This window comes from Salvelinus alpinus, chromosome 10, assembly GCF_045679555.1.
Source record: "Salvelinus alpinus chromosome 10, SLU_Salpinus.1, whole genome shotgun sequence".
NCBI lineage: Eukaryota > Metazoa > Chordata > Actinopteri > Salmoniformes > Salmonidae > Salvelinus > Salvelinus alpinus.
The window spans coordinates 28,519,478-28,532,939 of record NC_092095.1 but is presented as its reverse complement, the minus strand read 5'-3'; the positions used below and the strand labels follow the sequence as shown (position 1 = coordinate 28,532,939).

Sequence of the window (13,462 nt, the reverse complement as noted above, 5' to 3'; positions counted from 1 at the left end):
TAAGTGACCATTATAATGATTGACATTATATCTGATCCCGCCAGAGACAGGGGGAAATGTTGAGGAAACTCTGTTTTTTTTCCTTCTTTCTGTCTCTCAGTATTTCAAGGTTGAGGGTCTGGGTTTAGAACTTGTGTTGCCATGGAGACCAGTTGACCCAAGTCCTTTCTGAGCTCCATCTTACTCTGCAAGCTGGCTCACTCACTCTCTAAATTTAAGAGTGTGTGTGTGTGTGTGTGTGTGTGTGTGTGTGTGTGTGTGTGTGTGTGTGTGTGTGTGTGTGTGTGTGTGTGTGTGTGTGTGTGTGTGTGTGTGTGTGTGTGTGTGTGTGTGTGTGTGTGTGTGTGTGTGTGTGTGTGTGTGTGTGTGTGTGCGTGCGCGTCCAGGACCAAGGTTCAGAGTCCTTGTTCTAAACATTGTGGTGTTACATAGATGACATGTATGTAGATGAAGTGAAGAAATCTGTCTGTCTGCTTGCCCGTCTGTCTGTCTGCCCGTCTGTCTGTCTGCCCGTCTGTCTGTCTGCCCGTCTGTCTGTCTGTCTTTCGTACCGTGGTGCATGAAGCCATTGTCACACAGCTCCTTCCCCAAGATCAACGACTCCTCCCTCGTCCTGCAGTCCCCCTAGAAAGAGAGAGAGCGAGAGAGAATGGGGGAGATAGTGAGTGTAGAGAGAGAGAGAGAGAGCGAGAGAGAATGGGGGGGATAGTGAGTGGAGAGAGAGAGAGCGAGAGAGAATGGGGGGGATAGTGAGTAGAGAGAGAGCGAGCGAGAGAATGGGGGGGATAGTGAGTGGAGAGAGAGAGAATGGGGGGGATAGTGAGTAGAGAGAGAGAGAATGGGGGGGATAGTGAGTAGAGAGAGGGGGGGGGTAGCATGTTTAGAGAACGGACAAAGTCTCACACTCACACCGTCCCTTTGTTCTTCTGTCCAACAGGACTGCAGACAGGCCAAGCCACAACACACTAATTTCTCCAAACACACACACACACACACACACACACACACACACACACACACACACACACACACACACACACACACACACACACACACACACACACACACACACACACACACACACATAGGATAGTTCCAGTCTTGAGTTGGTTCCATTGTAAAGCATTTCATTTACCCGTCAGTCAGTATCCTGTATGAGACTATCAATCTGTGGAGCTCAAAGCTCCATGTCAGGACCAATAGAGATCAGTCATGTAGTCAAAATGATGTTCCCTCTCCGTCTGGCTTCCCCTAGTTCCTCTGTGGAACGGCAACCCACACACACACACACACTAGAAGACTCCGAGGTCTGTTTTGTGGTTTGTTGTCTCAGTCTGCGACCTCTGACCGGCCTGTTGACAAAACACACACTTCCCTGTTCTCTTCCTTCCTCTGTTTCTTTTTCCTTCCTCTCTTTCATCTTTCAATGTTTTCCAGGGGGGGGGGGAAATGTGTTTCAAATATACATACATGTACATGCCAATAGAGACCATTCAGAATAACATGTGAAGGAGGGTTGGGTTGGGGTTAGGGAGAGAAAGGAGGAAAGACATAGGGTTAGGGGTCAGGGGTCAGGAAAAGAAAGGAGGTGAGATGCAGGTTTTACCTGTGCTATGAGCCAGTCTATCAACTTGTTGGCCATCACCACCGACTTGTACGTTCTCAGGTGGTAGTCCTTGTCCCTGGGTGGACAGAGAAACAGAGACCAGTTAGAACACGACACAGGCTAGACATAGAACAGTTATAATCAGACTTAGGACAGGCTAAAGAACAGTTATAACAGTCCACATCACCGAATCCCCTTCAACTTGACATTTGAACAGTGAAAGTAACATGGGCCAAGAACAAATGATCGTACGCCCCTGAGTTCTGTCAACTCTGAGCATCAAATGTAGATGTATTACTGCCCCAACTGGATACGACTGTGGGAGACCCCAGAGCATTTATGTCATCCATTCATTCAGTATCGGTCAAGTACTTACATTTACATTTACATTTAAGTCATTTAGCAGACTTTGGTCAAGTACTTCATACTATCCATCAAAATGTCCGTCAGCAGAAACCAGAACAGGCTGTGGGTCTACAGGAGAGGGGAGACCCTTTGTGTACTGTGTCCGAGTCCCAAATGACGCCCTATTCCCTACATAGTGCACTACCTTTGACTACATAGGGAACAGGGTGATATTTGGGACCGTGTGTTATGACAGTGTTACCACTATGACTGACTCAGTCAGCTGACCCCTCCTCTGCCTGCCAGACCAGGGAATGTCACTGTGACACACACCCATACTGTACGCGTGTGTACACACACACACACACGCGCGCACACGCGCACACACAGACCAGGAAATGTGACTGAACCGCAGCGGTGGGTGATTTTCCCATGAACACAGGGATCTCCCTACGGACACACAGAGGCTTTGGTCAGGCCTGGAAAGTCCAGAACCACCACAAACCCCCCAGCATAACTGTGTTAGACACCGGGTCTGGACACTGATGAGGGCGGGTCTGGAAAGTCCAGGACCACCACAAACCCCCCCGCATAACTGTGTTAGACACCGGGTCTGGACACTGATGAGGGCGGGGCTGGAAAGTCCAGAACCACCACAAACCCCCCCGCATAACTGTGTTAGACACCGGGTCTGGACACTGATGAGGGCGGGGCTGGAAAGTCCAGGACCACCACAAACCCCCCCGCATAACTGTGTTAGACACCGGGTCTGGACACTGATGAGGGCGGGGCTGGAAAGTCCAGGACCACCACAAACCCCCCCGCATAACTGTGTTAGACACTGGGTCTGGACACTGATGAGGGCGGAGCTGGTGTGATGTATGGTATTTGTTAGGCACGTTGCTCTGCTGTGCCAGGCCCAGACCTCCAGGAAAAGAGCCAGGGAGGCTGGCTGTTTTCCCCCTCAGAATTAGCGAGCGGGACTGGGGGTGCGGACGGGGGGTTAAGAGCAGGCTGTCAGAGTGAAAAACGAGGGGTAAAGACTGGGCCAGCGGGAAGCCATATGCCTGGCATAAGTAGGCAGAGCTGAACTGAAAAGCTAGTGGCTGAAAAGTGGTTTTAAGGTCAGGGAGGAGTTTCAGCTTGCCTGCCGCCCTCTGGATTACATTCCCTCTACCTGGGAGGCAGCCTAGTAGCCTCTTAGGGTTAAGACACAATTCTCCATCCTTTTCCAGAAGTGTGCACTTGCAAACTCCCTGTCATGGATTTTAAATGGCTGCAGTGAGTTTCCAGCACTGTTAAATGTGAGAAAGGGTTCAGGTGGGTGGGGAATTGCTACGCAGCCCATTGGAAGAGGCAGTGTGTCCTTAATGAACACGTAACCGATTCAAATTGTTATGGACACGGCAAAAGGCTACTCTGAGTCGATATTCACGTCACAAGAAGTAATTCCCCTCAACCACACCCACTAATTGGGGGGAAAAAACATTCTTTCCCATTGACCCTCGTTGTAAAAGAGCCAACTTTTGTCGATTTCTTTTTTGTTATACAGAAATAACAAACAATGCTGAAGAGCTGCTGGTATTCTAACACTTCACTCCGGTAATGTATGTATATATTTATAACAAAAAATATATATATGGGCGATTGGAAATGACGCAGACAATTACATTGATGGAAGCTACAATCTATCTGAAATATTAAAGCTGATCTACCCCCCTAAAATATATCATCATCATCATCATCATCAGGCCCAGTCCAGCAAGGCGAGACTGGCAGGCGTACTGGCATACTTTTCATTATTTTACAATCCATAGGAATTGAGCGGTTCATACCACATCATTGTGTGTCCTGTCATTAGATCCGGTAGAAGTGCAGGGCTCCGTCCCAAATGGCCCAAGTCAAAAGTAGTGCATTAGGTTGCCATTTGGAGCACAGACACTGACTGCGGGGGCTGCATGTATCCCTACAGGAGAGAAGTGTAACACTAAAACGGCCCGAGGGACCCCGTTGTGGGGGCGGATTCACTGCTTTCTTGTGGGGAAAGCGGGGGCGTCACACACACACACACACACACACACACACACACACACACACACACACACACACACACACTCGCTTCGTCAGCCAGGAAATTCCACCTAATTAGGTAGGGGCTGAACGCTCCAATTACAGGCCTGGCATTCCAAGGGCCAGAGACCCATTGTGAAAGATACACACACGGCAGAGGCACTCATCACACACGGAGCCAGGAATGCATTGTGAGGGATACTCTCTCTCTCTCACACACAATCTTTCTCTCTCCCTCTCCTTCTGTCTCTCCCTCACAAAACCGTAGGCGGGTTTCTACCCTGTGCCAACAAACTAGATTGACAGGGTCATCCACCACTCTAGCTAGCTTAAGTTAATATACAGTACACTTTTCTGTGTACAACTTATTTAATGGCAGACACACAGCTGAGCCTACCAGCAGGACTTTCTGTAGACTTCAACTCTACTACTCCTCTTCCCCCCACCATGGTCTCCTCCTCTCTCCTCCTCTACCCCAACCATGGTCTCCTCCTCTATCCCCCAACATGGTCTCCTCCTCTCTCCTCCTCTATCCCCCACCATGGTCTCCTCCTCTCTCCTCCTCCATCCCCCACCATGGTCTCCTCCTCTCTCCTCCTCTACCCCAACCATGGTCTCCTCCTCTATCCCCCACCATGGTCTCCTCTCTCTGCTCCTCTATCCCCCACCATGGTCTCCTCCTCTCTCCTCCTCTACCCCAACCATGGTCTCCTCCTCTATCCCCCACCATGGTCTCCTCCTCTCTCCTCCTCTACCCCCACCATGGTCTCCTCCTCTTGCCTCCTCTACCCCCAACCATGGTCTCCTCCTCTATCCCCCACAGTGGTCTCCTCCTCTCTCCTCCTCTACCCCCACCATGGTCTCCTCCTCTTGCCTCCTCTACCCCCAACCATGGTCTCCTCCTCTATCCCCCACCATGGTCTCCTCCTCTTGCCTCCTCTACCCCCACCATGGTCTCCTCCTCTCTCCTCCTCTATCCCCCACCATGGTCTCCTCCTCTATCCTCCTCTATCCCCAACCATGGTCTCCTCCTCTCTCCTCCTCTACCCCCCACCATGGTCTCCTCCTCTACCCCCCACCATGGTCTCCTCCTCTCTCCTCCTCTACCCCAACCATGGTCTCCTCCTCTACCCCCACCATGGTCTCCTCCTCCTCTACCCCCAACCATGGTCTCCTCCTCTATCCTCCTCTATCCCCAACCATGGTCTCCTCCTCTCTCCTCCTCTACCCCCCACCATGGTCTCCTCCTCTACCCCCCACCATGGTCTCCTCCTCTCTCCTCCTCTACCCCAACCATGGTCTCCTCCTCTACCCCCACCATGGTCTCCTCCTCCTCTACCCCCAACCATGGTCTCCTCCTCTATCCTCCTCTATCCCCAACCATGGTCTCCTCCCCTCTCCTCCTCTACCCCCACCATGGTCTCCTCCTCCTCTACCCCCAACCATGGTCTCCTCCTCTATCCTCCTCTATCCCCAACCATGGTCTCCTCCTCTCTCCTCCTCTATCCCCCACCATGGTCTCCTCCTCTCTCCTCCTCTACCCCCACCATGGTCTCCTCCTCTCTCCTCCTCTACCCCCCACCATGGTCTCCTCCTCTCTCCTCCTCTACCCCCAACCATGGTCTCCTCCTCTATCCTCCTCTACCCCCCACCATGGTCTCCTCCTCTCTCCTCCTCTACCCCCAACCATGGTCTCCTCCTCTATCCTCCTCTATCCCCCACCATGGTCTCCTCCTCTCTCCTCCTCTACCCCCAACCATGGTCTCCTCCTCTCTCCTCCTCTACCCCAACCATGGTCTCCTCCTCTCTCCTCCTCTACCCCAACCATGGTCTCCTCCTCTCTCCTCCTCTACCCCAACCATGGTCTCCTCCTCTCTCCTCCTCTATCCCACACAACGGTCTCCTCCTCTACCCCCCACCATGGTCTCCTCCTCTCTCCTCCTCTACCCCAACCATGGTCTCCTCCTCTATCCCCCACAACGGTCTCCTCCTCTACCCCCCACCATGGTCTCCTCCTCTCTCCTCCTCTACCCCCAACCATGGTCTCCTCCTCTCTCCTCCTCTACCCCCCACAACGGTCTCCTCCTCTACCCCCCACCATGGTCTCCTCCTCTCTCCTCCTCTACCCCCAACCATGGTCTCCTCCTCTCTCCTCCTCTATCCCCCACCATGGTCTCCTCCTCTCTCCTCCTCTATCCCCCACAACGGTCTCCTCCTCTACCCCCCACCATGGTCTCCTCCTCTCTCCTCCTCTACCCCCAACCATGGTCTCCTCCTCTCTCCTCCTCTATCCCCCACCATGGTCTCCTCCTCTCTCCTCCTCTATCCCCCACCATGGTCTCCTCCTCTACCCTCCTCTATCCCCCACCATGGTCTCCTCTCTCTCCTCCTCTCCCTCCCACCATGGTCTCCTCCTCTACCCCCCACCATGGTCTCCTCCTCTCTCCTCCTCTACCCCCATCATGGTCTCCTCCTCTATCCCCCACCATGGTCTCCTCCTCTCTCCTCCTCTCCCTCCCACCATGGTCTCCTCCTCTACCCCCACCATGGTCTCCTCCTCTCTCCTCCTCTACCCCCACCATGGTCTCCTCCTCTCTCCTCCTCTACCCCCACCATGGTCTCCTCCCCTCTCCTCCTCTACCCCCACCATGGTCTCCTCCTCTACCCCCACCATGGTCTCCTCCTCTACCCCCACCATGGTCTCCTCCTCTCTCCTCCTCTACCCCCACCATGGTCTCCTCCTCTCTCCTCCTCTACCCCCACCATGGTCTCCTCCTCTACCCCCACCATGGTCTCCTCCCCTCTCCTCCTCTACCCCAACCATGGTCTCCTCCTCTACCCCCACCATGGTCTCCTCCTCCCTCCTCCTCTACCCCCACCATGGTCTCCTCCTCTCTCCTCCTCTACCCCCACCATGGTCTCCTCCCCTCTCCTCCTCTACCCCCACCATGGTCTCCTCCCCTCTCCTCCTCTACCCCCCACCATGGTCTCCTCCTCTCTCCTCCTCTACCCCCACCATGGTCTCCTCCTCTACCCCCACCATGGTCTCCTCCTCTCTCCCCAACCATGGTCTCCTCCCCTCTCCTCCTCTACCCCCACCATGGTCTCCTCCTCTCTCCTCCTCTATCCCCAAACATGGTCTCCTCCTCTCTCCTCCTCTACCCCCACCATTTGTCTCCTCCTCTCTCCTCCTCTACCCCAACCATGGGTCTCCTCCTCTACCCCCACCATGGTCTCCTCCTCTCTCCTCCTCTACCCCCACCATGGTCTCCTTCTCTCTCCTCCTCTACCCCCACCATGGTCTCCTCCTCTCTCCTCCTCTACCCTCACCATGGTCTCCTCCTCTCTCCTCCTCTATCCCCACCATGGTCTCCTCCTCTCCCTCCCACCATGGTCTCCTCCTCTCTCCTCCTCTACCCCCACCATGGTCTCCTCCTCTACCCCCACCATGGTCTCCTCCTCCTCTACCCCAACCATGGTCTCCTCCTCTACCCCCCACCATGGTCTCCTCCTCTACCCCCACCATGGTCTCCTCCCCTCTCCTCCTCTACCCCCACCATGGTCTCCTCCTCTCTCCTCCTCTACCCCAACCATGGTCTCCTCCTCTACCCCCCACCATGGTCTCCTCCTCTACCCCCACCATGGTCTCCTCCTCTCTCCTCCTCTACCCCCACCTTGGTCTCCTCCCCTCTCCTCCTCTACCCCCACCATGGTCTCCTCTCTCTCCTCCTCTACCCCCACCATGGTCTCCTCCTCTCTCCTCCTCTACCCCCACCATGGTCTCCTCCCCTCTCCTCCTCTAACCCCACCATGGTCTCCTCCTCTCTCCTCCTCTACCCCCACCATGGTCTCCTCCCCTCTCCTCCTCTACCCCCACCATGGTCTCCTCTTCTCTCCTCCTCTATCCCCAACCATGGTCTCCTCCTCTCTCCTCCTCTATCCCCAACCATGGACTCCTCCTCTATCCCCAACCATGGTCTCCTCCTCTCTCCTCCTCTACCCCCACCATGGTCTCCTCCCCTCTCCTCCTCTACCCCCACCATGGTCTCCTCCCCTCTCCTCCTCTACCCCCCACCATGGTCTCCTCCTCTCTCCTCCTCTACCCCCACCATGGTCTCCTCCTCTACCCCCACCATGGTCTCCTCCTCTCTCCCCAACCATGGTCTCCTCCTCTCTCCTCCTTTACCCCCACCATGGTCTCCTCCCCTCTCCTCCTCTACCCCCCACCATGGTCTCCTCCTCTCTCCTCCTCTACCCCCACCATGGTCTCCTCCTCTCTCCCCAACCATGGTCTCCTCCTCTCTCCTCCTCTACCCCAACCATGGTCTCCTCCTCTATCCCCAAGCATGGTCTCCTCCTCTCTCCTCCTCTACCCCCACCATGGTCTCCTCCCCTCTCCTCCTCTACCCCCACCATGGTCTCCTCCTCTCTCCTTCTCTACCCCCACCATAGTCTCCTCCTCTACCCCCACCATGGTCTCCTCCCCTCTCCTCCTCTACCCCCACCATAGTCTCCTCCTCTCTCCTCCTCTATCCCCAACCATGGTCTCCTCCTCTCTCCTCCTCTACCCCCACCATTTGTCTCCTCCTCTCTCCTCCTCTACCCCAACCATGGTCTCCTCCTCTACCCCCAACATGGTCTCCTCCTCTCTCCTCCTCTACCCCCACCATGGTCTCCTCCTCTCTCCTCCTCTACCCCCACCATGGTCTCCTCCTCTCTCCTCCTCTACCCCCACCATGGTCTCCTCCTCTCTCCTCCTCTATCCCCACCATGGTCTCCTCCTCTCCCTCCCACCATGGTCTCCTCCTCTCTCCTCCTCTACCCCCACCATGGTCTCCTCCTCTACCCCCACCATGGTCTCCTCCTCCTCTACCCCAACCATGGTCTCCTCCTCTACCCCCACCATTTGTCTCCTCCTCTCTCCTCCTCTACCCCAACCATGGTCTCCTCCTCTACCCCCAACATGGTCTCCTCCTCTCTCCTCCTCTATCCCCCACCATGGTCTCCTCTCTCTCCTCCTCTCCCTCCCACCATGGTCTCCTCCTCTACCCCCCACCATGGTCTCCTCCTCTCTCCTCCTCTACCCCCATCATGGTCTCCTCCTCTATCCCCCACCATGGTCTCCTCCTCTCTCCTCCTCTCCCTCCCACCATGGTCTCCTCCTCTCTCCTCCTCTACCCCCACCATGGTCTCCTCCTCTCTCCTCCTCTACCCCCACCATGGTCTCCTCCTCTCTCCTCCTCTACCCCCACCATGGTCTCCTCCCCTCTCCTCCTCTACCCCCACCATGGTCTCCTCCTCTACCCCCACCATGGTCTCCTCCTCTCTCCTCCTCTACCCCCACCATGGTCTCCTCCTCTCTCCTCCTCTACCCCCACCATGGTCTCCTCCTCTACCCCCACCATGGTCTCCTCCTCTCTCCTCCTCTACCCCAACCATGGTCTCCTCCTCTCTCCTCCTCTACCCCCACCATGGTCTCCTCCTCTACCCCCACCATGGTCTCCTCCCCTCTCCTCCTCTACCCCAACCATGGTCTCCTCCTCTACCCCCACCATGGTCTCCTCCTCTACCCCGACCATGGTCTCCTCCCCTCTCCTCCTCTACCCCCACCATGGTCTCCTCCTCTCTCCTCCTCTATCCCCAACCATGGTCTCCTCCTCTCTCCTCCTCTACCCCAACCATGGGTCTCCTCCTCTACCCCCACCATGGTCTCCTCCTCTCTCCTCCTCTACCCCCACCATGGTCTCCTTCTCTCTCCTCCTCTACCCTCACCATGGTCTCCTCCTCTCTCCTCCTCTATCCCCACCATGGTCTCCTCCTCTCCCTCCCACCATGGTCTCCTCCTCTCTCCTCCTCTACCCCCACCATGGTCTCCTCCTCTACCCCCACCATGGTCTCCTCCTCCTCTACCCCAACCATGGTCTCCTCCTCTACCCCCCACCATGGTCTCCTCCTCTACCCCCACCATGGTCTCCTCCCCTCTCCTCCTCTACCCCCACCATGGTCTCCTCCTCTCTCCTCCTCTACCCCAACCATGGTCTCCTCCTCTACCCCCCACCATGGTCTCCTCCTCTACCCCCACCATGGTCTCCTCCTCTCTCCTCCTCTACCCCCACCATGGTCTCCTCCCCTCTCCTCCTCTACCCCCACCATGGTCTCCTCTCTCTCCTCCTCTACCCCCACCATGGTCTCCTCCTCTCTCCTCCTCTACCCCAACCATGGGTCTCCTCCTCTACCCCCACCATGGTCTCCTCCTCTCTCCTCCTCTACCCCCACCATGGTCTCCTTCTCTCTCCTCCTCTACCCTCACCATGGTCTCCTCCTCTCTCCTCCTCTATCCCCACCATGGTCTCCTCCTCTCCCTCCCACCATGGTCTCCTCCTCTCTCCTCCTCTACCCCCACCATGGTCTCCTCCTCTACCCCCACCATGGTCTCCTCCTCCTCTACCCCAACCATGGTCTCCTCCTCTACCCCCCACCATGGTCTCCTCCTCTACCCCCACCATGGTCTCCTCCCCTCTCCTCCTCTACCCCCACCATGGTCTCCTCCTCTCTCCTCCTCTACCCCAACCATGGTCTCCTCCTCTACCCCCCACCATGGTCTCCTCCTCTACCCCCACCATGGTCTCCTCCTCTCTCCTCCTCTACCCCCACCATGGTCTCCTCCCCTCTCCTCCTCTACCCCCACCATGGTCTCCTCTCTCTCCTCCTCTACCCCCACCATGGTCTCCTCCTCTCTCCTCCTCTACCCCCACCATGGTCTCCTCCCCTCTCCTCCTCTACCCCCACCATGGTCTCCTCCTCTCTCCTCCTCTACCCCCACCATGGTCTCCTTCCCTCTCCTCCTCTACCCCCACCATGGTCTCCTCCTCTCTCCTCCTCTATCCCCAACCATGGTCTCCTCCTCTCTCCTCCTCTATCCCCAACCATGGACTCCTCCTCTATCCCCAACCATGGTCTCCTCCTCTCTCCTCCTCTACCCCCACCATGGTCTCCTCCCCTCTCCTCCTCTACCCCCACCATGGTCTCCTCCCCTCTCCTCCTCTACCCCCACCATGGTCTCCTCCTCTCTCCTCCTCTACCCCCACCATGGTCTCCTTCTCTCTCCTCCTCTACCCTCACCATGGTCTCCTCCTCTCTCCTCCTCTATCCCCACCATGGTCTCCTCCTCTCCCTCCCACCATGGTCTCCTCCTCTCTCCTCCTCTACCCCCACCATGGTCTCCTCCTCTACCCCCACCATGGTCTCCTCCTCCTCTACCCCAACCATGGTCTCCTCCTCTACCCCCCACCATGGTCTCCTCCTCTACCCCCACCATGGTCTCCTCCCCTCTCCTCCTCTACCCCCACCATGGTCTCCTCCTCTCTCCTCCTCTACCCCAACCATGGTCTCCTCCTCTACCCCCCACCATGGTCTCCTCCTCTACCCCCACCATGGTCTCCTCCTCTCTCCTCCTCTACCCCCACCATGGTCTCCTCCCCTCTCCTCCTCTACCCCCACCATGGTCTCCTCTCTCTCCTCCTCTACCCCCACCATGGTCTCCTCCTCTACCCCCACCATGGTCTCCTCCTCCTCTACCCCCACCATGGTCTCCTCCCCTCTCCTCCTCTACCCCCACCATGGTCTCCTCCTCTCTCCTCCTCTACCCCCACCATGGTCTCCTTCCCTCTCCTCCTCTACCCCCACCATGGTCTCCTCCTCTCTCCTCCTCTATCCCCAACCATGGTCTCCTCCTCTCTCCTCCTCTATCCCCAACCATGGACTCCTCCTCTATCCCCAACCATGGTCTCCTCCTCTCTCCTCCTCTACCCCCACCATGGTCTCCTCCCCTCTCCTCCTCTACCCCCACCATGGTCTCCTCCCCTCTCCTCCTCTACCCCCCACCATGGTCTCCTCCTCTCTCCTCCTCTACCCCCACCATGGTCTCCTCCTCTACCCCCACCATGGTCTCCTCCTCTCTCCCCAACCATGGTCTCCTCCTCTCTCCTCCTTTACCCCCACCATGGTCTCCTCCCCTCTCCTCCTCTACCCCCCACCATGGTCTCCTCTCTCCTCCTCTACCCCCACCATGGTCTCCTCCTCTCTCCCCAACCATGGTCTCCTCCTCTCTCCTCCTCTACCCCAACCATGGTCTCCTCCTCTCTCCTCCTCTACCCCCACCATGGTCTCCTCCTCTCTCCCCAACCATGGTCTCCTCCTCTCTCCTCCTCTACCCCCACCATGGTCTCCTCCCCTCTCCTCCTCTACCCCCACCATGGTCTCCTCCTCTCTCCTCCTCTACCCCTACCATGGTCTCCTCCTCTACCCCCACCATGGTCTCCTCCCCTCTCCTCCTCTACCCCCACCATAGTCTCCTCCTCTCTCCTCCTCTATCCCCAACCATGGTCTCCTCCTCTCTCCTCCTCTACCCCCACCATTTGTCTCCTCCTCTCTCCTCCTCTACCCCAACCATGGTCTCCTCCTCTACCCCCACCATGGTCTCCTCCTCTCTCCTCCTCTACCCCCACCATGGTCTCCTCCTCTCTCCTCCTCTATCCCCACCATGGTCTCCTCCTCTCCCTCCCACCATGGTCTCCTCCTCTCTCCTCCTCTACCCCCACCATGGTCTCCTCCTCTACCCCCACCATAGTCTCCTCCTCCTCTACCCCAACCATGGTCTCCTCCTCTACCCCCCACCATGGTCTCCTCCTCTCTCCTCCTCTATCCCCCACCATGGTCTCCTCCCCTCTCCTCCTCTACCCCCACCATGGTCTCCTCCTCTCTCCTCCTCTACCCCAACCATGGTCTCCTCCTCTACCCCCCACCATGGTCTCCTCCTCTACCCCCACCATGGTCTCCTCCTCTCTCCTCCTCTACCCCCACCATGGTCTCCTCCCCTCTCCTCCTCTACCCCCACCATGGTCTCCTCTCTCTCCTCCTCTACCCCCACCATGGTCTCCTCCTCTATCCCCAACCATGGTCTCCTCCTCTCTCCTCCTCTATCCCCAACCATGGACTCCTCCTCTATCCCCAACCATGGTCTCCTCCTCTCTCCTCCTCTACCCCCACCATGGTCTCCTCCCCTCTCCTCCTCTACCCCCACCATGGTCTCCTCCCCTCTCCTCCTCTACCCCCCACCATGGTCTCCTCCTCTCTCCTCCTCTACCCCCACCATGGTCTCCTCCTCTCTCCCCAACCATGGTCTCCTCCTCTCTCCTCCTCTACCCCAACCATGGTCTCCTCCTCTATCCCCAACCATGGTCTGCTCCTCTCTCCTCCTCTACCCCCACCATGGTCTCCTCCCCTCTCCTCCTCTACCCCCACCATGGTCTCCTCCTCTCTCCTCCTCTATCCCCACCATGGTCTCCTCCTCTACCCCCACCATGGTCTCCTCCCCTCTCCTCCTCTACCCCCACCATGGTCTCCTCCTCTATCCCCCACCATAGTCTCCTCTTCTATCCC

At 57.1% G+C, this 13,462-nt stretch overlaps 1 protein-coding gene across 1 annotated transcript in view; it reads right to left on the bottom strand.

Annotated features, from left to right (window-relative positions):
* The window catches only part of prex2 (phosphatidylinositol-3,4,5-trisphosphate-dependent Rac exchange factor 2), a 246,130-nt gene that overhangs the window by 135,202 nt on the left and 97,466 nt on the right, over positions 1-13,462 (bottom strand). The window contains exons 14-15 of the mRNA XM_071328774.1: positions 1,607-1,682; positions 552-624 (exon numbers count right to left, since the gene is read on the bottom strand). Of these exons, the coding sequence (XP_071184875.1) occupies positions 552-624; positions 1,607-1,682 (149 nt within the window). The remainder of the gene's footprint in view (positions 1-551; positions 625-1,606; positions 1,683-13,462) is intronic.